The sequence below is a fragment of the Lactuca sativa genome, chromosome 2 (genome assembly GCF_002870075.4).
Source record: "Lactuca sativa cultivar Salinas chromosome 2, Lsat_Salinas_v11, whole genome shotgun sequence".
Taxonomy (NCBI): domain Eukaryota; kingdom Viridiplantae; phylum Streptophyta; class Magnoliopsida; order Asterales; family Asteraceae; genus Lactuca; species Lactuca sativa.
This window is the reverse complement of record NC_056624.2, coordinates 225,868,955-225,891,550: the sequence shown is the minus strand read 5'-3', so window position 1 is coordinate 225,891,550 and position 22,596 is coordinate 225,868,955. Positions and strand designations below refer to the sequence as shown.

The following is a 22,596-nucleotide window of genomic DNA, read 5'->3' as shown; positions in this document are numbered from 1 at the left end:
ATTATTCAATTGTTATGATATTGTACATGACGTCATCCGCCCCTAGACATTTCTGCCATTTTACCGGTTTGGGGTGTGACAGATTGGTATCAGAGCATTGTTTATAGTGAACTAAGTATATCAAACCATATAAGATATACAACTTTAAATACAATGGGACTAAAACACTCTGACTAAAAGTATACTTTTTAAAATATGAAGTATTTTTATAAAAGTATACGTACATGCATACATACTAAGAACAATGTCGTAATAAGAACCATATAAACATATTTAAATAAGTTGGATGTTGCGGTTAAGCCTAGATAGTTATGTAATCATATATAGGATAAATATAGTCTGATCAACTATATTTATGTGAGATATGACTAACATGTGTTTGGAAATGATCGTGGTGAACAACGAGTCTAAAACTTACCAACCCTATATACCAAGAAACATTAAGAATCAAACATCAAGTTTAAAATACTATAAGAGTATTTTATGATACTACAAGACTACACAATTAGGCCATTTATATGTCTTTCATGCTATTATTCTTATACAGTTGACATAAACAGGCCTATAGTTAAGATGTTCTAATTTGAAAACATCTTTAAACCTTATGGCCGAAGATGCCACCACGTAACTCTATCAGGCTTGTCAACAACATACCACCAACTCCACTACATCCACATATAGACACTATAGTTTTCCAATCTGTAGTAACAGCAGTTGTGGCAGCCGCCATGGCGCAAATCAGCACGGATAGTGCCAGTAGGACTGGAGGCGGTACCACCAATACCAACCAAGGAGATAGTAAGGGACTCCCGAGGGAATGTTCCTACAAAGACTTCACAAATGGAAAACCAAAGTCTTTTGATGGCACCGAAGGTGTCATTTCTCTAACAAGGTGGTTTGAGAAAACAGAGCTGGTGTTCGAAATTTGCGCATGCCCATAAGCTAGCAAAGTAAAATTTGCGCATGCCCATAAGCTAGCAAAGTAAAATTTGCGCATACCCATAACCAATCCAAAGCGTCAAAATTTAAAGCGGTCAACGGCAAAAAGAAGGGTTGTAGACTTTTACAATGCATGCACATGCACCGAATTATAACAATATCCACTTCTTTTTTCGTTAAAAAAAGTTTTAGGCCATGTTTTTTATCGAAAAAAAAACCAAGTATACCGTTGTTCACGATTTTTCGTCATCTTTCCTAAGAAATCCATGATGATATATAAAAAACAAACATTTTTTTTCGAAAAAAACTCACTTTATTTTCTTTGTTGTATTTATAGAAAAAAAATTAATAAATATATCAAAATTCATGCTTTTTTTGTACTTTTTAAACATAGATTCATATTCATGTAAAAAAAAACGATATTTTAGTTCAGATTCACATTGTGAACATGTTCAGATTCATATTGTGAACCTTCTCAGATTCACAGTGTGCTTAATAGTAAGTCAGATTCACAGTATGAATCTGAACTGATCGGAGTTTTTTCACATTGTGAATGTTAAAAATTGAAATATTTACAATTTAGATCTCCTTTGTGAACCATTCTTGGAGGGATGTGACTTTGTTCATTCCTTAGCCATTCATCTGACAGGTTGAAATGAAAAGTTGCAATAGAACCCAAACCCACTTTTATGTCTACAAATTTTAATGACAAATCTTTTTTAAAAAAATATCCACAATTTGTAATTAAACTTCAATTTTATATTCAGAAAAATAAATAGATTTTTTAATTATAATATTATTTGGGTCTTAATGAACTTGTTTATTCCTACAAATAGAAAATTCATTAATTACAGTTAATTTGTTATTTTTGATTCTGGTGTCCTACTCCTATTTATTCGTGATCATATATGTTTTTCTGGTTTTTTCTATTTAGTTCCCTAACAGACATTACATTTAAACTATCTATAGCTAACTTTAATTTTCTATAGTTTTTGTCCCTGCAGTTTTGGTCATCTAATTTTTTCCCTGTTATAGTTTGGTCCATTTTACAATAGTTTTGGTCCCTATGGTTTTGTCTCATTTATATTTATTATCAGTGTAACAGTTTTGGTCCCTATGATATAGTATGACCAGCCTCTATGGATAGGTAATGAATAATTAGTGCCAAAAGTAGTTTGTATTTGGGATAATGACTTACAAGGGTAATATATTTTTCAATTTGTACACATTTGGTCACTGAGTTTTTTTTCGTCCACATTTACCCCTTCAACTTGTTAAACTGTACACATCTAGTCCTTATGACCGGTTACTGTAGGTTAGCTGGGAAAAATGATTTATTAGGGTAATATATTTCTCATTTTGTACACATTTAGTTCTTAATATTTTTGTACACATTTAGCCCTTAATATTTTTTTTGTTTCAAAATAAGTCATTTTTGTTTTTGTACAAATTCAATACTTATGAATGATTTATTTAGGGTTTTTCTCACGACATCTAACATGGGACTATCATTGATGACATGGACGGTTCTCTTTGGGTGCCCGCAGTGGCACCGACAACCCCTGCTTTTTCTGTACGCAGTGAATATTTTTCGATTTTTTTCTACTTACTGGCAACATCAACTACGGATCGGCAACACCAACTACCAAATCTTGCGTCTGTCCCTGATTGATGAGGTGTTTGGGGCTGTTGATGCTTATGTCCATTACGGCCTCGACTGCTTGGTTGCACAGGTCTTATGGTTTGGCTTAGGTTTTGTATTCCGAACGTCATAACTTCTTCATACGATGTCTGATTTTAACGATCTTTATATCTACGTTTTCGTTTTTAAGTCTACTATAACTTTCGTTAAGATTACTCCTGTTAAAATATAATATATTTTTACTTACGATTATATAAAAAAAACATTCATACATGCATTCATAAAAAACGTATGGATATAAGGATCGTAATTAAAAAAATATATTACTTTTTAACGGGAGTAATCTAAACGAAAGTTGTAGTAGACTAAAATACAAACGCATAGATATAATGATCGTTAAAATCTGAGATACTATGAAAAACTTATGACGTTCAAAACACATGACCTAAGCAACCAAGTAGTTGAGATCGCGATGAACATAAACATCAAATGCCTAAAACTCCTCGTTAATGATTGTTCCATGTAAGATGTTATGAGAAAAACTTTAAAAAAATGTTCATAACTATTGAATGAGTACAAAAAGAAAAATAAATTATTTGCAACAAAAAAAATTAAGGACTAAATGTGTACAAAAATATTAAGGACTAAATGTGTACAAAATGAGAAATATATTACCCTATTAAGATATTTTTACCGGTTAACCTGAAACAAACGGTCATAAGGACTGAATGTGTACAATTTAACAAGTTGAAGGGGTAAATGTGAACAAAAAATAAAATCAGTGACCAAATGTGTACAAATCGAATAATATATTACCCTTTTAAGTCATTATCCCTTTTTATTTTTTCTTTATACATGTGTAGTAGATTGCACTTTCTGTTTTGATAATAACCTTCTACGTTTTCTTATCTATTTTACGCATTTATTCATTGGTGTTTTTGAAGCAGTCCAAAGTGTTTCTCTTGTTAGAAACAAGCCCTAAACCTCTAGAATTCTGCTAAGGTGTCGAATTTTTGTTTATTTTTTAATCTAATTTAAATTTTCTATGAAATATTTTATTAGCTCGAAGAAAAGTGGGAAAGGAAAGACGACTCTGATGACTACAATAGGAGGCTTGATGTTGCTGAAAGGGTATTATTTATTTTTTTAATTTCCATTCTTACCTCATCCAATTTATTCCAAATGAAGTTTTAATCAAGTTATATTATATTAACGTCACTACTTTATTGATACATGTTTTCTAGAAAGCTTTTATAAATGATACATTTTTGTACCATTTTGTTTCATTAAATAGGTTTTCTTATAATGTAAGTTTTGTTTTTATATTAACATGGCCTAATGGACATATGGTGTGAGAAAAATAGAATGTACCCTTAACCACCTCCAATTGGTAAGTGTTCCTGGAAAACAATTGATATTTTCCATGGGCTTTATGTGTAGATCAATAGAAGTAAAACGACAAGAAGGTTACCGAGGTATAGGGATAGTAATGTCATTGAACGGGGACTAGTTGTTATGGGACAAAAATGTCATATTTTGTCCCACCCAAAAGATGGAGCAAGGTGAACATGGACTACTTCTAATCTGTCGTCTATGCAAAATACGTAAATGCCCTTCCATTCCTTGTAATTAAAAATAATCCTTGTAACAAATATGACATGATCCCTTCAAGATTAATGATTAAAGAGAATCCCCTTCCATCTAATTGTCCTTTAGGCAAATCTTGTTTTTTTACTTAATAGACTAAATGTGGACAAGACTTAATTTGCTAAGCTATATATGAGTGTTTATTATAGCATCCTACTTTCATTTCATCTTATTACACAAAAGAAGGTTAAATGTAAGAAGTAATAGTGTACTTTCATCATATATTGTATGTTATAGTATCCTACTTTCATTTCTTATTACAACATTGCACTTGCTTTTTAGTAAATAGAGCATCTTTATTCTTACTTGATTTCTTAATATGTGAATCTTATGGTTGCATGATTCAAATTTGCAGGTCTTTTTGATGTGTGTAGTGACAAGCAAAGTAGCTTGCATGTTGTGAAGGTCGTCAGCAAGTTCTTGTGGTTCTACAACTATTTGTTGACTTTCATCTGCTTTACATTTGATGTATTACATTTATATACTATTGGAACGATTATTTGTATGACATTAAATTTTGTTCAATGGATTGTATTTTTTATATATGATATTTTATTTTGTATTATGAAATATTAAATGCTAATTTAATTTTAAATTTAGTAAATCTATGTATATATATATTTTTAAACATTTAAAATTATGATACGCAAAAATGTGTGTCATTTTCATTTATGACAGAAGCTTTAACGATATGCAGTTGCGTGTCATAAATATGTGTCATAAGGTTACGACACACAAATATGTGTCGTCTTCCATTATGAAAGGGTCTTCCTTGACACACAATGCATGTTGTAAATGCATGTCGTAAATGCGCGTCGAAATTTTACGGCACGCAAAATCGTGTCGTCTTCCTTTATGATAGGACCTTCCTTGACACGCATTTGCGTATCATCTGTGGCTTTTTAAGACACACAATGTGTGTCATTAAAGAGTATTTTTGTAGTAGTTTTCTTCTCTCAACACCTCTCTATTCCATACTTTTACTCAGCAAAAAATGCCATTGTTGCCGACAACCCTCTAACAAGCACAAAATCTTGCCGAGGACCCTTTCTTTTCCTTTTCTTCTTCCTTATTATTTCTTCCCTTTCCATATCCCATCCTTTGTAACCCTAATTCACCAAAGCAAGAACACAAACCCAAAACAATTGGATCATCGTCGACATTGAAATTTGGATCACCGCTTGGAACTTGTCGACATCGAGACCCAGAACGAAGATCCACCTACTGAATCGATTTATGAAAATCCACCACCTCTTAGGTCTGTCGGGATCAAGATGCATAAACAAATCTCCATTTCTTTATGTCAGGCAAACACTACCACCATACGATCGGTAGACGCCCGACCACCACGTAAGAAAGGAAATCGATTTTTGAAGCTCCATTGCCACCGGAAATATCCTATCGCCATTTATTGATCTACACGGTCTAACTCGTTTTTGGGTATTTCACGTCGCTCGTGAACCCTTTGGTCTAATTGTGAGGTGTACCAAAATATCTTTACAATAGAAAAGTTTCCATTTAGGTTTTTCGATTCAGAAATTTATGACGTAGTTGAAGAGCAAGTTCAGAAGTTTTTCTTTTTGAAACAAGATTAAAGTTGGGATTTGAAAGAAAATAATAGGTTTTGCTTGGTATATTTCCGATTTTTCTATGTAATCTTCAAAGCTAACTTTTTTTTTATGTATATTGTCTTTCGGAGTTTGGAGAAGACAATCATATTATGTAAATATGGTAGAGAAATCGATTTCACAGACGTGTTATATTCATGTTCGTTGATGTTTATGTGCACAATTTGAAAATTCATGAAGCATGGGGAAGAGATTATGTGCATGTGTATTTGAGACATTGTGATTAGGTTTTCCAATGTCTGATAAAAGGATGGGGGGAGGAGGGGGGAGTGGGTGGTGTGGGTTTTGGAATCAGACAAATATATTTAATTAATACTATTTCTATATTTGATTGATATTTTGTTAATTAATTGATATTTAATAAAAGGTACAAGAAATCAATAAGGGTAAATCAATCTTTTTAGAACGGACAGCGACCAAACGTGTAACAAAAACATAAAATAGGGACGGTCCGAGTTAAAAAAAAGTTGTTAGAGACCAAGCACACAAATTACCCAAAACCACAGGGACCATCCGTGCAATTTACCCTAAGAATAAATGTCATTATGTTCCATTAAACTAAGGATTAAATACCTATATAACCAATTATTTGCCACAAAACAATAACATTAGCATCATTTTGAACTCATCATCGTCCCTATTATCCATTTTTCATACAAATTTATCTGACAAGTATTATAAGATATTCAAATTATATGTTGAACACCTTAGTTTAATTTACCTAAAAGTAGATTAATGGAAAATCAACTGTTATTTTCATATAAGAAATCATTGCTTGATGACAAAACAATCAATATAATAGTAGGTTAGGTGATGTTGTACGGATTATAGAGAAGAATATGAGTTTCATCCTTAAATCTTAAGCATATATGAATAATTCCGCCATTAATTAGTTACTTTATGAACATAAAGTAATTGACCCGTTGAGGAATTGTAAAGTAATTGATACATGTATCAATTACTTTATGGGAAATGGATTATAGAGACGACCATGAGTTTAAAATAGTGCTAATATCTTGTGGCAAATAATTGATTATAAAGTTCTTTAATTTTTAGTTTTACGAAGAGTAATAACGTTTATTCTTATTCATATTTTCATTAAAGAAATTTTCAGATTTTTAGTGAAAGAGTAAAAGAAGAAAAGGACTATTTAATAAATTGAGCCAAATAATGAGACTTTTGTGAAGAATTATTTATTGGTAAAAAAAATGGTTGATTTGAGTTTTTTATATGGTAATCGGGATTTTTTTGTTAACAAAATAAAATTTGAAACTTTTTCATAAACTAGGGGTGAGCAAAACTGAAATCAAAAAACGAAAAACCGAAAAAAAACACAAAAAAACCGAAACCAAAACAAAACCGATGGTTAGGGTTTGATTTTTTTTTAAAACCGAAAAGTTGGGTTCGGTTTTGATTTTTAGGAATGTAAAACCCGAGCGAAATCGAACTGGACCAATTTTTATATATTATAATATTCCGTGAATCATATAATATAATTCTTTGTATGACTTCTAAGCACAAAAAAAACATGTTCTGATGGTTAAAGCACACAGTGGCCAGCAGACGTCCCTGGTTCGATTTTTGTCCAAGGCGCTTTTAAAATTATTTTGCTTTCAGCTTTGAACTCCTTCCATGCCCCACATCGTTGGTACTTTGAAACCTCATCCCGTTGCACACTAACTGAGAAACAAAGTCATAGATACGTAGGTTCAAGGCCATAGCTACTACTCCTAAAGCGCTAACTCGTAAACCAGTTACCGGTACAAATAACATAAAGAAACGTAGCCAACGTTTATTGGAAAAAGCAACCCCAGTACAAATAACATAAAGAAACGTAGCCAACGTTTATTGGAAAAAGCAACCCCAAAGATTTGTGACCAAAAGCAATTAGTAGTAACCACTGAATAAGTTTCTTTAGCTTGAGTTGGGTTAAAAGCATGAAATGTATTTGCCTCATCACCATGTCCAAATAAAGTGTTATCTACGGTAGCACCATTAATAGCGCATAGCAAAGCAGCGCCCAATATACCTGCAACTCACATCATATGAAATTGGTTCAATATCCCGTTATGGTTCCTTGAAAAAATAGGATAAATCGAAATATAGCTGTTACACTAAAACTAGGCGCGAAGAACCAAGACTGACATAGTGGATAAATCAGGAATACAAAAACAAAAACAACAATTGGAACAGAGAATGCGATTGCATTATAAGGTCGATATAGAGGCTTGAGTAGTTTCAAATATTAAGGTAACAAACCTAAAACCCTTAAAATCAGTTAGAATTGGTTTAAACCCGTAATCAAACCCGACAAAAATAAAAAACTGGGAAACCGAACCTATTGTTTTGGGTTGGGTTGCGTTCCATTTTTCTTAAAACTGATAAATCGGTTTTGGGTTTGGTTTTAAGTCAAAACCAACCCATGTTCATCTCTAGTATAAAAATATCGAGATTTTTTTGAAGATTTCGTTATTATTAATGCTCTAACAGATGTTAAAATTTTATATTATTAAAAATAATTACGATGTTATATATCAGTATATCACCTTAATATAAAAATAATTATTTTATAAATAATATTAATAATATAGTAATTTTCAATAACATATATTTAATAAAATTTTAAATACATAATGCACGACATAAAGATACACGTTGTTTTCTAACTTTATAGGCGCCTACAATAATGGGAGTAAAAAGTGATGTGAATTATCGTTCCGTTGAACGTAAAGCCATTCCGCAGTGTCCACCAGCATAAAAAAGTGATACTGTGATAGCCTCAAATCCTCAATCAGAAACCAGGCGCTATCTTAAGATTGCGTGTGATTTTTTTTTCTTACGAGAAATCTAGAAGAAGTGAAGAACCCATATCACCATTCACTCACTGTACGAGAACTCTAAAGCTAACCAGATTGCCTAGAATAAATACCCAGCAGAAAACAATTAATATCACATCAAATCCAATCTCCTGAACTCAAACGCAACAGCACAATCACCATGGTTAAAGCAATTAGAATTCATGAGCACGGCGGCCCCGAGGTCATAGATCACCATCTTTATATTCTTTCTTTCTTTCTTGATTTCACTCAATGGAGACTAATGGTGTTCAACTTCTGTTACAGGTCCTGAAATGGGAAGATGTCCAAGTCCCAGATCCAAAAGAAGGAGAAATCAGATTGAAGCAAAAGGCAGTTGGTCTAAATTTCTTGGATGTGTATATGCGTCGAGGTGAGCAGAATCTAGCTCCGCCCTTGCCATATATCCCAGGTATGGAAGGAGCCGGAGTTGTAACAGCGGTGGGTCCCGGAGTAACCAGCTGCAAAGTTGGAGATGTCGTGGCTTACGCTAGCCCGGAGGTGGGTTCTTACGCCCAAGAGAGAATACTACCTGCAGATCTAGCGGTGCCTGTTCCTTCTTCCGTTGATCCCGTTGACGCAGCTGCTGCCATTTTTAAGGGTCTCACTGCACATGTCTTGATCCATAAAGGCTTTAAAGTAGGTGACCTATTCATTTCTTGATTTATGTATTATTTGTAGATGATAAAAAGTTTCTTCCGTTTTAATCAAACAACGATTCCCATATATAGGTTGAATCCGGACATACGATCCTGGTACATGCGGCGGCAGGTGGAGTCGGATCTTTGGTTTGTCAATGGGCAAATGCGATTGGAGCCACCGTGATCGGAACAGTGTCGACCAAGGAGAAGGCTGCGCAGGCGAAAGAAGATGGATGTCACCATGTGATTTGTTACAAAGAGGAGAACTTTGTGGATCGAGTTATGGAGATAACATCAGGCAAAGGGCTGGAAGTAGTCTACGATTCCGTCGGGAAAGACACCTTCATCGTAAGATATGATATTAATTAATGGTTTCTAATTAATTTGTGGCTGGTTTCAACTAATTAACTGTGTGTGATTTTGACATTTTGAAATGAAGGGATCATTAGAGTGCTTAAAGAACCGTGGATACATGGTGCTTTTCGGAACTGCCTCAGGTGTACCAGAGCCTCTGCGTGTTGAACAGATTGCACCCAAATCACTCTATTATACGTTTTCATCAATCACAGAATACACGGTTGAGAATCGAAAGGAGCTGCTTGTGGCTGCTCAAGACTTGTTCTCTAATATTGCAAAAGGAGTGTTGAGGATTCATCTTAATCATAAGTATCCTCTGTCTCAAGCAATCCAAGCTCATACTGATCTTGAGAGTCGAAAAACATCAGGATCAGTTGTGTTGATCCCAGACGAGGAGTGATTTCATAAGTTTCATGTTTGTTGTATGTTTACTATCTATCTACGTTTTGTTGTTTGTTTTGTATTCCAATGGTCAATGGACCTTTGTATTTTTTTTTTTTTTTTGTGGAGGACCATATTATCCAACACCAAATTCAGTTTTGTAATATAATGTCACTGTTTTATTTTATTCTATTACAATGTATTGTTTTTTAAAGTATCCCGATTATCCTAACTATAGATAGTTTTTTATTATATGTTGGTAGTAATTACATAAAAATAGTACAAAATTTCAGAAATGGTCTCTTAACATTTCAAAAAATGGCATGTCGAAGGTAATTTTCAAAAACATTTCAGATTTGTTCATATGGTTTCTAAAAAATTTAATGGATGGTCATCTTGCCTACCATAGTTTGAATTTTCAGTTAAATGTATTGTAAATAGATATTTTTGCCTTCTGAACCAATATATATGAGTGACAATTTCTAAATTTTTTGAATATATGTAATATCCCGATTCCAGATATGAGATTTATTCTTTAAAAATGAAAATTTCTCTTGGAACTCGTCGAGTTGATGGCCTCAACTCGACGTGTTGAAGGCTTTTGGGTTGTGCATCTTTTTGGACCAGCTCGACGAGTTGGTGAGGAAAACTCGATGAGTTCGCGGATGAATGAGAAACACTAAATTTTAAGGTTTGCATCCTATATAACCTCCTTAAGTCCTTGAGGCAAATCTTTATTAGCCTCCAAACCCTAATATCGGCCTTGTGAACCCTAATATTCATTCCATCTCATATTGTGAGTTAGTGTGTCATTTTGGAGCAAAAGAAGGAGGAGTCTGAGAGAAGGAGGCAAGGATCTAGCAAGCTAAGCTCTCATCTTCATTTTGGCACTCTTTTGGACCATTATAAGCAGTGTTCTAAAAGGCGCGCCATGCGTGAGGCGTGGCTTCGCCGTTACGAAAAGCTCCATAACGTTGCTGTTAGGTGTAACGCGTGGTAAGGCGTGATATGGCGCGCCATGGCGCGTTATGGCGTGTTATGGCGCGTGTTTTTTCGTTTGAGACACAGTTTTTTTCGCTTCATTATGTCTTTTCAAATCGGAGATACAAGTATTGTGGTTTTTGTTAACTTTTTGTTATTAGTTATTGATCTAACACTTCTAATAAGTAATTATATTTAATATAAATTTATATTTATGTGGTAATATAATTTTAAATTAATACAAAATCGCCACCTTACATTACGCCTTGAAAAACGCCATGGCTCGCCATGGCTCGTTAAGCTTGAGGCTTGGCCTTGCCGCCACGCCACGCCTCACGCCATTTAGAACCTTGATTATAAGTATTCAAGACCTGATTTTTATTTATCTATAAAGCTAGATCTTGAGTTTTGTCCATTTTTCTCCTTATTCTTGGATTATGCAATGGATGGACTTCATAAAGTTTGCAACTTTATGAATCTCCAGGTAAAGGTGACCTTAAAATGGGTTAGATTTGGTCCTTTGTCAAGTTTTGATGCCATGCATGGAGTTTAGGTCATATTTCCCCTTTTTGACCTATTTTTGGTTCAAAACATGCATTAGACATGCATGTCTATAAAGCACCCACCTTTGGGACATTTTTGAGGGTAGAACCTCTTTTGGAAAAGTTGGGTTCCAAATCTCAAGGATTTGTGCTTAATCGTTAAGCCTTTGAGTTTTCAAGCCTTATGGTACGGTTTTAGAGCTTTTGGAGTAGTCCCAAGGGATAAAGTTGGAAACTTTATCCTTTTAGACATATTTGGAGTTTACATCTGAGCCTTAGAGTCTCTGGAATCGAAGAACCAGCTATATGTGTTACGTTGGGGAAAACTCGGTGAGTTGTCCAGCCAACTCGGCGAGTTGGCTAGGGTTTTCCCCGACTTTCTGAGTTTTGTAGAACTCGACGAGTCCAAGAGATGCACTCGACGAGTTGGGTCAACATGGACTGTTGACATTGACCATTGACTTTGACTTTGACCATGGCTGGCCAAGTTGGACTTTTGAGGGTATTTTGGATATTTCGGGATTTTGATGGATTTGATCATGATGGTTGTAGGCTTTGACATAGGAGTTGAGATTTGGAGTCGGACCTTATCAATTCTGCACTGCTAGTAAGGTGAGTTGTCATCACTGTACTTACAGGTCAAAGGCACAAATGTCGACCCATTAGATTGATATCCTGTTATGCATGCTATTTTATTATTATGATCTGTTAGATCGGTATCCTAGTAGATATGATATTGCTATGCTTTGTGATCAATAGATCTGTGTGACTGGATGTAGACCATTATATGATTATCTGTTATATGTGTACATGATTTGTTGGTGGCTGAGACTACACTGCTTTGTGTGTAAGCCAACAAGCCGAGGCATTCCAACCCGATGGTTGAGGGTCTAGGGCATTCCATCCCGAGGATGGTTGGACCCATAGTATGTTGGCATTCCAACCTGATGGTTGAGGAATTGGGGTATTCCATCCCTAGGATGATTGGACTCATAGTATATTGGCATTCAAACTCGATGGTTGAGGGGCCTGGGGTGTTCTAAACGGATGGTTGATTGGGCCCAAAGTATGTTGTTATTATAACTATGCTATTTGTTATGTATTGGTATTTTGGGGGAACTCACTAAGCTTTGGGTTTACAGTTTTTTATTGTGTTTCAGGTACCTCAGGGGATTATGGCAAGGCGATGGCATGATCGTGCATCTCTTCATGCTTTGATTTTACGATTTTAGGATTTCTCTTATGTGAAACTTGTTTTGAAAACAAATTGTAATAAATGATGTTCTTTTGGTTGGTTAAAAATTTTAGAATTTTCAAGAGTTTTATGAATGTTACAAGTTGGTATCAGAGCCTTGGTTTGAGTGAATTAGAGGAACACTCATGTGAATCCAATCTCAAACTAAGGAAAGATTTTCAAAATGATTTTTATCAAATGGTTTTAAAAATACTCAAGGAGGATGCGATGTGTACGATCAGTCGGAGCCACTAAGTAGACCCCAAAATACCATACTGTTTTTTGATATTGTAATATGTTAGAACAACATGCTACTGATAGGCTAGCGATCTTCAGGAATTACATGATAGAATTGCCTGGTTATATGATACATGATAGCCTAGGACCTTTCTTTTATGGAATTGACATCATTACTGTAGTTGCTTAGTGTATGCATCATGGTTATATATAACTAAGATCTTATAGCCTGAGAATGTTTGGTTTAGCCTTATTTCCTGTTATTGTTTGATGAAGGGCTTAGGGTAGGATCAGATGTTTGAATGTCTATAGGGTCCAGTGTTATGTATGGCTATCATACGTGAGTGCTACAGGGTTGATGGAAGTTTCATGGATTAGTCATGTGGGGTCATCCGACCAGTCGTGAGATGTTTAGCCTCTCTTCTAGGGAGTGAGGATTGAGTGTTCGTCTTTGCTTATGAGTATTGTTAGGGCATTGTAATGATCCTTGAGACAAATACGGGTAGGTGTGAAAGGTAGTATGGGCCCATACTACTGAAACCACAGGATCCGTACGCGTAGCAAGGAAATCACAACCCCTAGGGCTTCGTTGGGAGTTTATCCCCCATTATGATATATGAGTTATTTGATATCTTCCTGGTGTATTTTCAGTATGGTGACTATGATACGAGTTTAGATCGAATCCGGGTCGAGATCAGGAGTTGGCAGACAGGGTGAGCCAGTTTTGTCAGAGGACCGCATCAGGGAGATCATTAACGAGGAGGTAGTTGCTATTGTACAAGGTCAGATTCCAGAGATGTTCGGGTCTATCAAGACCACGATGATGGAGTTCTTTGACGATCGCATTGTAGCCACGCTGAGACGGCTGCTTATGCGGCTTCCGCAATCGTGGCGGCTGTAGGTGTTGGGACAGGGCGGGTCTTTCAGTATCAGGAGTTCGATAATACGAAGCCCCCGACATTCAATGGAGTTCAGGACTTGATCATAGCCATGAGGTGGCTATCTGATGTGGAGGGAAGTTTCTTTACTTGTTCATGCCCTACTGACTAGAAGGTCTGGTATGCTCTGAACCTTCTGAGGTCCGGAGCGAAGGATTGGTGGAGGCTCGTTACTAGTTCTTATTATGTTGAGCAAAGAGCTGTTGTACCTTGGGAGTAGTTTTATGAGATGTTTTGCTCCTGATATGTCTCGCTGGTGGAGCGTGAGAGGTCAACATAAGAGTATCTGGATTTGAGACAGGGTTTTGAGACGGTTACAGAGATCACCAAGATGTTCACAGAGAGAGCTATGTTCTACCCTGAGTTTGCTTCATCTGAGCAAGCTCAGATGACTTGTTACTTGAGTATTCTCAAGACGGATATCAAGCAGTTTGTTTCTACACAATGCTATGGTTCCTTGTTGGAGATGCAAGAGGCCGCCAGGCGGCGTGAGATTGAGATTGAGTTGTAGACTCAGGAGTTGAGATTGGTCCCGACGCAGTCCCAACCTGCGACGAAGCGGTTCAGGGCCGCTAACTTCAATTCTGGGAGTCAGATCGGTTCCACTTGTGTGAAGTGCGACAAGGTAAATGATGGTTTTTGTCGGTCTTCTTTGGGTTGACACAATTGTGGAAAGCAGGGCCACATTGTGAGGAATTGTCGGCAGCAGAATACAGCTTCTAGCATTAGACTTTGTTACCATTGTGATCAGGTGGGCCATATGAATGCCCAATATCCCTTGTTCGCTGCCAAGCCGACACTGGATTAAGCACCGGCTATAATGAGGATCACTGACGGGAGTCAGGGCAGGGCGGAGCCCTCGAGGGCTCGAGTTCGCGCTTTCCAGCTTACTGTCAAGGAGGCCAGGACAGCACTGGATGTTGTGACTGGTATGTTTTTATCCCTTATTGTATTGATTATGTTTGTTTTATGCTCATTTGTTTGTACCTTTTGTAGGTACATTTCTAGTGAACTCCTTGTCTGCTTTAGTGTTGGTTGACTCGGGTGCAAGTCGATCCTTTGTTTCTCGGTTGTTTAGTAGGGAGTTTGCTTTGCTCATAGGGGAGTTGGAGTGTCCGTTGCAAGTTTCTATCGCCAACAAACATAGGGTTTCTTCTTCTTTGGTTTATCAGAGTTGCATTCTAGAGATCTTCGGAGTATCTATCCCGATCAATTTGATTCCTATCCCCATGGGGGATGTCTGCGTGATAGTGGGTACGGATTGGCTGAGCCGATTCAGTGTCACGATAGACTGCGAGGGACACTGTATGGTAGTTCGAACCCCCAAGTAGGGGAGAACTAGTTATTTATGGAGAAGGCACCAGGATGGGTTTAAGGTTTTGTTCGGCAACCAAGGCTCGACAGTATATTCAACACGGGTGTGCAAGTTATTTGGCTTATTTGGTGGACATGCGGATTAGGGACCAGGTGTCAGTTGTTGATGTTCCGATTGTCATGGATTATGCTAATGTATTACCTAAGGAGTTACCTGGTGTGCCTCCTAAGAGGCAGGTTGAGTTCAGAATCAACCTTGTTCCAGGTGCGGCTCCTATTTCCAAGGCGTCATACCGATTGGCACCGCCTGAGATGCAGGAGTTGTCATCTCAGGTGCAGGAGCAGCTAGGCAAGCAGTTCATCTGTCCAAGCAGTTCTTTTTGGGGAGCACTGATTCTATTCATCAAGAAGAATAATTGTTCACACCGGATGTGCATTGATTACCGGGAGTTGAATAAGTTAATGGTGAAGAACCGTTACCCCCCTTCCGCAAATTGATGATTTATTTGACCAATTGCAGGGAGCATCTTTGTTTTCCAAGATTGATTTGAGGTCTGGGTACCATCAGGTCAGGGTGGGGGAGGAGGACGTGGAGAAGATCGCATTCCAGACTCATTATAGGCACTACGAGTTCGTGGTGATGCCATTCGGGCTCACCAATGCGCCAACGATATTTATGGATTTGATGAATCGGGTATGCAGGCCGATGCTCGATCATTTGGTTATCTTGTTTATTGATGATATCATGGTATATTCAAGACCAGAGAGCAACATGAGGAGCATCTTCGCGAGCTTTTGCGGGTTTTGAGGCAAGAACGACTTTATGCTATGTTCTCAAAGTGTGAGTTTTGGTTGCGAGAGGTTCAGTTCCTTGGAAACCTCGTTAACCAATATGGGATTTTGGTCGATCTAGCCAAAATTGAGGTGGTGATGCAGTGGGTGGTTCTGAAATCCCCATTGGATATCAGGAGTTTTCAGGGTTTGGTAGAGTACTACCAGAGATTTATTCAGAATTTCTCCAAGATTGCAGTACCCTTCACTTGTCCGACTAGGAAAGGGGTTGATTTCCAGTGGGGCCCTGAGTAGTATTCCGCATTTGAGACCCTTTGACAGAGGCTTTGCTAGGCCCCAGTTTTGATCCCCCTGGAGGGAATTGAGGATTTTGTGGTTTTCTATGATGCATCCATCACCGGCTTAGGAGCAGTCCTCATGCAGAGAGGATGTGTGATAGCTTATGCTTCACGGCAGCTGAATCCGCATGAGATGAGGTATCCCATGCATGATCTTGAGTTAGGGGCGGTGGTTTTTGCCCTTAAGATTTAGAGACAATACCTTTATGGGGTCCGATGTACTATCTACACAGATCACAAGAGTTTGAAGCATATTATGGATCACCCTAACCTAAACATGAGGCAGGTGGCTGGACGTAGTCAAGGATTATGACTGCGAGATCCTTTACCATCCGAGTAAAGCGAATGTGGTGGCGGATGCCTTGATCCGCAAGCTGGCTGGATATTTTGTTATGGTGACATGTATGAGGATATCTATGGATTCTCCACTTGTGGGTTTGATCAGGGAGGCTCAGACTGAGGGTGTTCGAGCGGAGAATTAGAAGATTTAGAGGATCATGGATGAGATTACCAGATTTGTTCCGGATAGTCATAGTTTGTTGACTTGTTACGGTCGGTTATGAGTTCCTATATCTGGTAGGGTCGGGGTCAGACAGATCATGTTGGAGGAGGCTCATAAATCTTGCTTTTCTATTCACCCAGGGCCACCAAGATGTACCGGTATCTGAGATTGAGTTATTGGTGGCCATGCATGAAGAGAGAGATAGGTTGGTATGTTGAGAGGTGCTTGACCTGTAGGATGGTCAAGACAGAGCATCACAGGTTGCATGGAAAGCTACAGCCTCTGGAGGTTCCCATGTGGAAACGGGAGAAGATACCGATGGACTTTATCATCAAGTTGTCGAAGACGGCAAAGGGTTTTGATGCTATTTGGGTCATGAGTCGGATCGAGGTGGTCCTGCAGACTACAGAGATGATTCAGCAGATCAGACAGAGATTGCAAATTGCTTAGAGTCGGCAGAAGAGCTATGTTAACCGGTGCCGATCTAAGTTGGAGTTTCAGGTCGGTGACATGGTGTTACTGAAGATCTCACCTTGGAAAGGTGTGATTCTCTTCAGGAAGAGGGGGAGTTGGGCCCCGATATATTAGACCATTCCGGGTTATTGCTGGGGTTGGCAAGGTTGCTTATAGATTGGCTCTTCCAGTGGAGATCAGTCAGATTCATAGCACTTTCCATGTTTCATAGTTACGGAAGTGCGTATTGAACGAGGATGCAGTGGTATCATTCGATGGTATTCAACTTGATGAGCGCCTGAACTATGTCGTGAGGCCGATAGCCATACTGGAAAGGAAGGTAAAGGTTCTGTGTAGCAAGGAAGTACCTTTGGTAAAGGTACAATAGCAGCATCAGAGGGGATCTGAATGGACCTAGGAGCTGGAGGCTGAAATGAGGGAGCATTATTCAGATTTGTTCACCGCAGCAGGCTTTGAGGACGAAGCCTAGTCCATTTATGGGAGAGTAGTAACATCCCGATTCCCAGGTATGAGATTTATTATTTAAAAAGGCAAATTTCCCTTGGAACTCATCGAGTTGATGGCCTCAACTCAACGTGTTAAAGGCTTTTGGGCAGCGCATCTTTTTGGACCAACTCGATGAGTTGGTGAGGAAAACTCGATGAGTTGGTGATTGAATGAGAAACACTAAATTTTAGGGTTTGCACCATACATAGCCTCCTTAAGTCCTTGAGGCTGATCTTTTATCATCCTCCAAACCCTAATATTGGCCTTGTGAACCCTAATCTTAATTCTGTTGGATTAGGTGTCTAAGCCCATAACTATAAATGGGATGTACTTGACCCGATATTAGCATGGTCCTTTTGGGTTGCCTTCACTGGTACAATTTGATAGGATGGACTTTTGAGAATAAGTTTATTTGTGATCTATTAATATATAATAAGTATAATATATTTGTTGGGCTGAAGTTTTATTAGAAGTTGCGTCTTTTGGGCTCGTTAGATTAGCCTTGTATTCTCCGGTTTGGGCCTGTCCAACCGAGAGCCTTTTATGTATAGTATATAAAGTTAATGCTTGCATGCATATTAGGTTAAGTTTTCAAGATTCAAGATTTATGTTTTAAGATTTAGAGCTTTACGATATAGCATTCTTGTAATCTTCTAATCCTTTACAGTTGATGTTCTTAATCGAGCTCTTCTAAGGATTTTATTTAATCATTCGACACGATTGATTCAAGCTGTTTTGTTCTCAATTTTGCATTCTGCTTTGTTATTAATATTGCGTTCTTGCTGTTTCATATTCATATACTTGTTCAAGATCTAATCGATCTTCATAGATTAAAAGTTGTTTTAATCCCATCAATTGGTATCAGAGCACGAGGCTGTGTAATCGATACACATCTTTTCTGTGAAAAAGATTTCCATTAGGGTTTTTCCGCAATCATCGATATTTATTGAGCCGTCATCTTAATTGACGTATCTTAGTATTTATTGTTTTGCCCTAATCTGCTTTATTACAAGTCTGATCTTTGAACAGGTTATTACGATCATAATGGACGCGACGCAATCAAACCCTATTAATATTTCCAACAGCATTGGTTCGACGACAAAGATTCCAATCTTATACACCCATGACTATGAAGTATGGGCGCATCATTTTGAAGATTACGTGATTGGATCGGAGGACAATGGTTTTCTCATTTGGGAAGCTATCATCAATGGACCGTTTTCTCATTCTGCTACATCCAGAATTATCAAGACGCAAAAAGAGTACAACGATCTGCTCAAGGACGTGATGAATATTGCTCAAGATGAAAAAGACAAATTCCAGTGCAATATTAAGGCTCTAAGGTTGATCAGATTCGCCCTTCAGTCCGACACATTCAGACTGGTCAGCTCATGCACTACGGCGAAGGAAGTGTGGGATAGACTTCGCGAACTGTATTCAACAGACAAAGATCTTGAACACTCCATCCAAACCTTGCTTCTATCTGAGATTGGAGAATTCAGGCAAGGAACCGAAGAAACGGTGACCCAAACGTTTGATTGCTTCAATCATCTTCTCAACAAGATGATCAAACACGACATCGAAAGGAAGCTCATCAAACAAAAGGTTACTTTCTTGAACGGACTGAGATCTGAATGGAGAGCAGTAGTTTCCACAGTCAAAGCCCACGAACAGTTTAAATCATACTCTTTGGCGAAACTGGTGGGTATTCTAAAGTCCCAAGAGAAGATTGTGGTTCAAGAGAAGAACGTTGTGTCTAGTCTTGGTTCGTTGGCCCTCCTATCCAAAAGTAAAGCCGTGATGGAGGATGAAGAGCTCAACTTGGAAGAATATGACCTCACAACTGAGGATTATGCCATGATGGTATCCAATCCTAAGAGGTTCATAAAGAAGAGATTCCCCAGCAAAAACCGAAACTGGCAGGGGAGTTACAGCTCTGAAAAAGCAAACAATGAACCGAAGGCTGAGGAGCTCAAGAAGGAACCAAAGGCAGATGGTGATTCCGGAGTAAGCTGTTTCTACTGTGGGGGCAAGAACCACTATGCTAAGGACTGTGTCCTTAAGAAGATGGCTGAAAAGTATGACGGAAAGGATGAGGAAGCCGTGCTGCAGAAGAGATTGGATGAGTTGAGAAAGAAGAAGTCTACCACTAACCCTTCTATTAATGCTCTTATTGTGCAGGGTTCGGTTAATGACGATGAGTTCGGTAGCACCGAAGTTTGGTCTACTGACTCAGAAGACGAAGAAGTGAGGAAGCCTACTCATGGAAAGGCTTATATGGCTAAGGAGGAAAGCAGTGGTGGAAAATGCTTCATGGTGTCTGGCGTATCTCAGATGAGGGGATACAATACCGATGGAGGAGGCAATGGACCGAAGGTGCAGGAGGATATGTGCTTTACGGCCAAACCACTCAGCCAACGGTTCAATGAGCTTGATGAACTGATAAAGAAGGTACAATCTGTTTTTATTTCATCTAAAGTACCATCATCCTCATATGAGAAAGAACTAAAAAACGTTAATACAAGAATTTCTCATTTAGATAGTAGCTTAACTCAAACTCGAGTCACCAATTCTAACCTGACTGATCAATTAAGCAGGGTGGCGTCGAAGAGTGAGGAGCGGCGTATGTGGATTGAGTTAAAAGAGTCGGAATTAATCAAAGTGAAAGATGAAAACATTTATTTGCAGAGAGACAATTTGAAATTGTTAAAACAACGAAATGTTTTTTGTTTAATAGCTAAACGTTTATATTCCAACATTACTCAACTTCACTTGGACTGTGAGATAGGTCAAACGATCCATCGCATGATTTTGCCCTTCCTAGAATTTAAGGAGGATGAAATCGATGCCGAAGCCTATAAATATGAGAGTGTGATATCTTCTGATGATGTCAACCCAACTTATAAAATTGGACTGGACAAAATTGAGTCCTTCATTAAATCCAAAGACCATAAGGACATGCTCAAAAATCTTTTGGACGAAAATGACAGACTTAAACTGAGAACCGAAACCATGCAAAAGTTTGACTCTCTAAACGCCAACGTAAGCTCAGAAAACAAAATCGATGTTGAAAATGCATCTGAGCTTAACGAGGACGAAAACATGAGTGAAATTTCTGTAGAGGATACGGTTGACTACTCAGAATTTGTTAAAAGCGAAACTGAAAACCACAAAAATCTTATTTCTGAAAATTCTGTGGAATTCGCTAGATTGTCCCAACAAAAGTCCCCGAAATTAGTAGAAAAAGCTGTTGTGTATCAAAGAGTCAGGACCACTCCAAATCAGGTATACAAGGTGACTGGAGTAACCGAACATCAAACAGCTGAACTCACGGCTATCGTTAACGAAGACAATGTTGATGGCTGTGATGAGTACTTCTGGGAAGCTCCTATCGATAATGGAAACGAAACCGTTGGCCTATCTGAAAGAACCTCCTGGATGAAGAAAGGGAGATACATACCTGAACCCTTGAACAAACCTGATAATTTCAGTGAACCAAGCACAAGTGGTACAAAAAATGTTCCTCAAGAGGTTGATCGTTTAGCAAAAGAAGACATTCCTTCAAAGCCAACAGCTCAAAGTGAAACTTCATCAGATACTCCTTCCACTTCCTCAGGGCAAACTGAATCTTCTTCAAATATTCCCTCTGCTCCCTCGGCTCAAAGAAAAACACCTAAAATTCAAAAGGAACCAGCCAAGGTGACATCAAAAGCGAAAGCGAACGTTCATCATCAACCTAAACAGATGAGGGATAAAAAGATAGAAAGGAACCTAAGATACAGGAAAAACCTTTCTGAAAGGAAACAATTCTGGCACTCCCAGAATGCATACTATTCACACAAAGACAAGAATCTGAAGTATGAAAACAATCCCGTAAGAAAGCCTGATAGTTCCCACAACCGAAAGCCAAGGTTCGGTTCGCAAAAAAACAAAAACCGAAAGCCAAGGTTCGGTTCGCAAGAAAACAACAACCGAAAGTCAAGGTTCGGTTCACAGGAAGATACCAACCGAAAGTCAAGGTTCGGTTCACAAGAGATTTTCAACCGAAACCAAAGGTTCGGTTCCAAGAACGACTTCAACCGAACGCAGAGGTTCGGTTCTGAAGTCAAAAGAGAACAAGACTTGAAGGTCAGCCCCTCTAATGATCAAAAGCAAAAGGGTCACCTAGAGTCATCAGCCAGGAAGTCCTCTCCATCAAAATTCTCTCGCTCTAATTCTTCTCCTTCTTCTACTTCTACTCATTCATCTCCATCTAGTTCCAAAACTAATCCCGCTTGCCCTCAAAAACATCATTCTTCAGCTGAACAGAAGGGAAAGCAAAAGGTCGATGACTCCAAACCTGAGTCCAAAGTGAACAAATCCAATCTTAACAAAATAAAAGTATTCACCATTAAAAAGAAAGATGAAACAGCTCTAATTAAAAGAACATATCTTGTTGACATCTCTCTAACTATTCCTGTTCCCATGAAAACCTCACATGGACCCAAGAAACTTTGGGTTCCTAAATCTGCTTAATTTTTGCAGGTTATAAGTGACGAGCAGTTTGACGAAGAATGGTACATCGACAGTGGCTGCTCGCGTCACATGACAGGGAGGAAAGAGGAGCTCAGGGAATACAGATCTCTTGCAAATGGTGGCAACGTTAAGTTTGGAAATAACTCTTTCGGC

The 22,596-nt window shown here is 38.1% G+C and overlaps 1 protein-coding gene across 1 annotated transcript; it reads left to right on the top strand.

The window, feature by feature from the left end:
- Positions 1-8,540: 8,540 nt before the first annotated feature.
- On the top strand, positions 8,541-10,307 carry LOC128132252 (uncharacterized). The gene is made up of 4 exons (XM_052768726.1): positions 8,541-8,895; positions 8,979-9,350; positions 9,443-9,700; positions 9,792-10,307. Exons 1-4 carry the CDS (start codon positions 8,854-8,856, stop codon positions 10,107-10,109), a joined length of 990 nt encoding a protein of 329 aa, XP_052624686.1. The 5' UTR covers positions 8,541-8,853; the 3' UTR covers positions 10,110-10,307.
- The last annotated feature ends 12,289 nt before the right edge of the window (positions 10,308-22,596 follow it).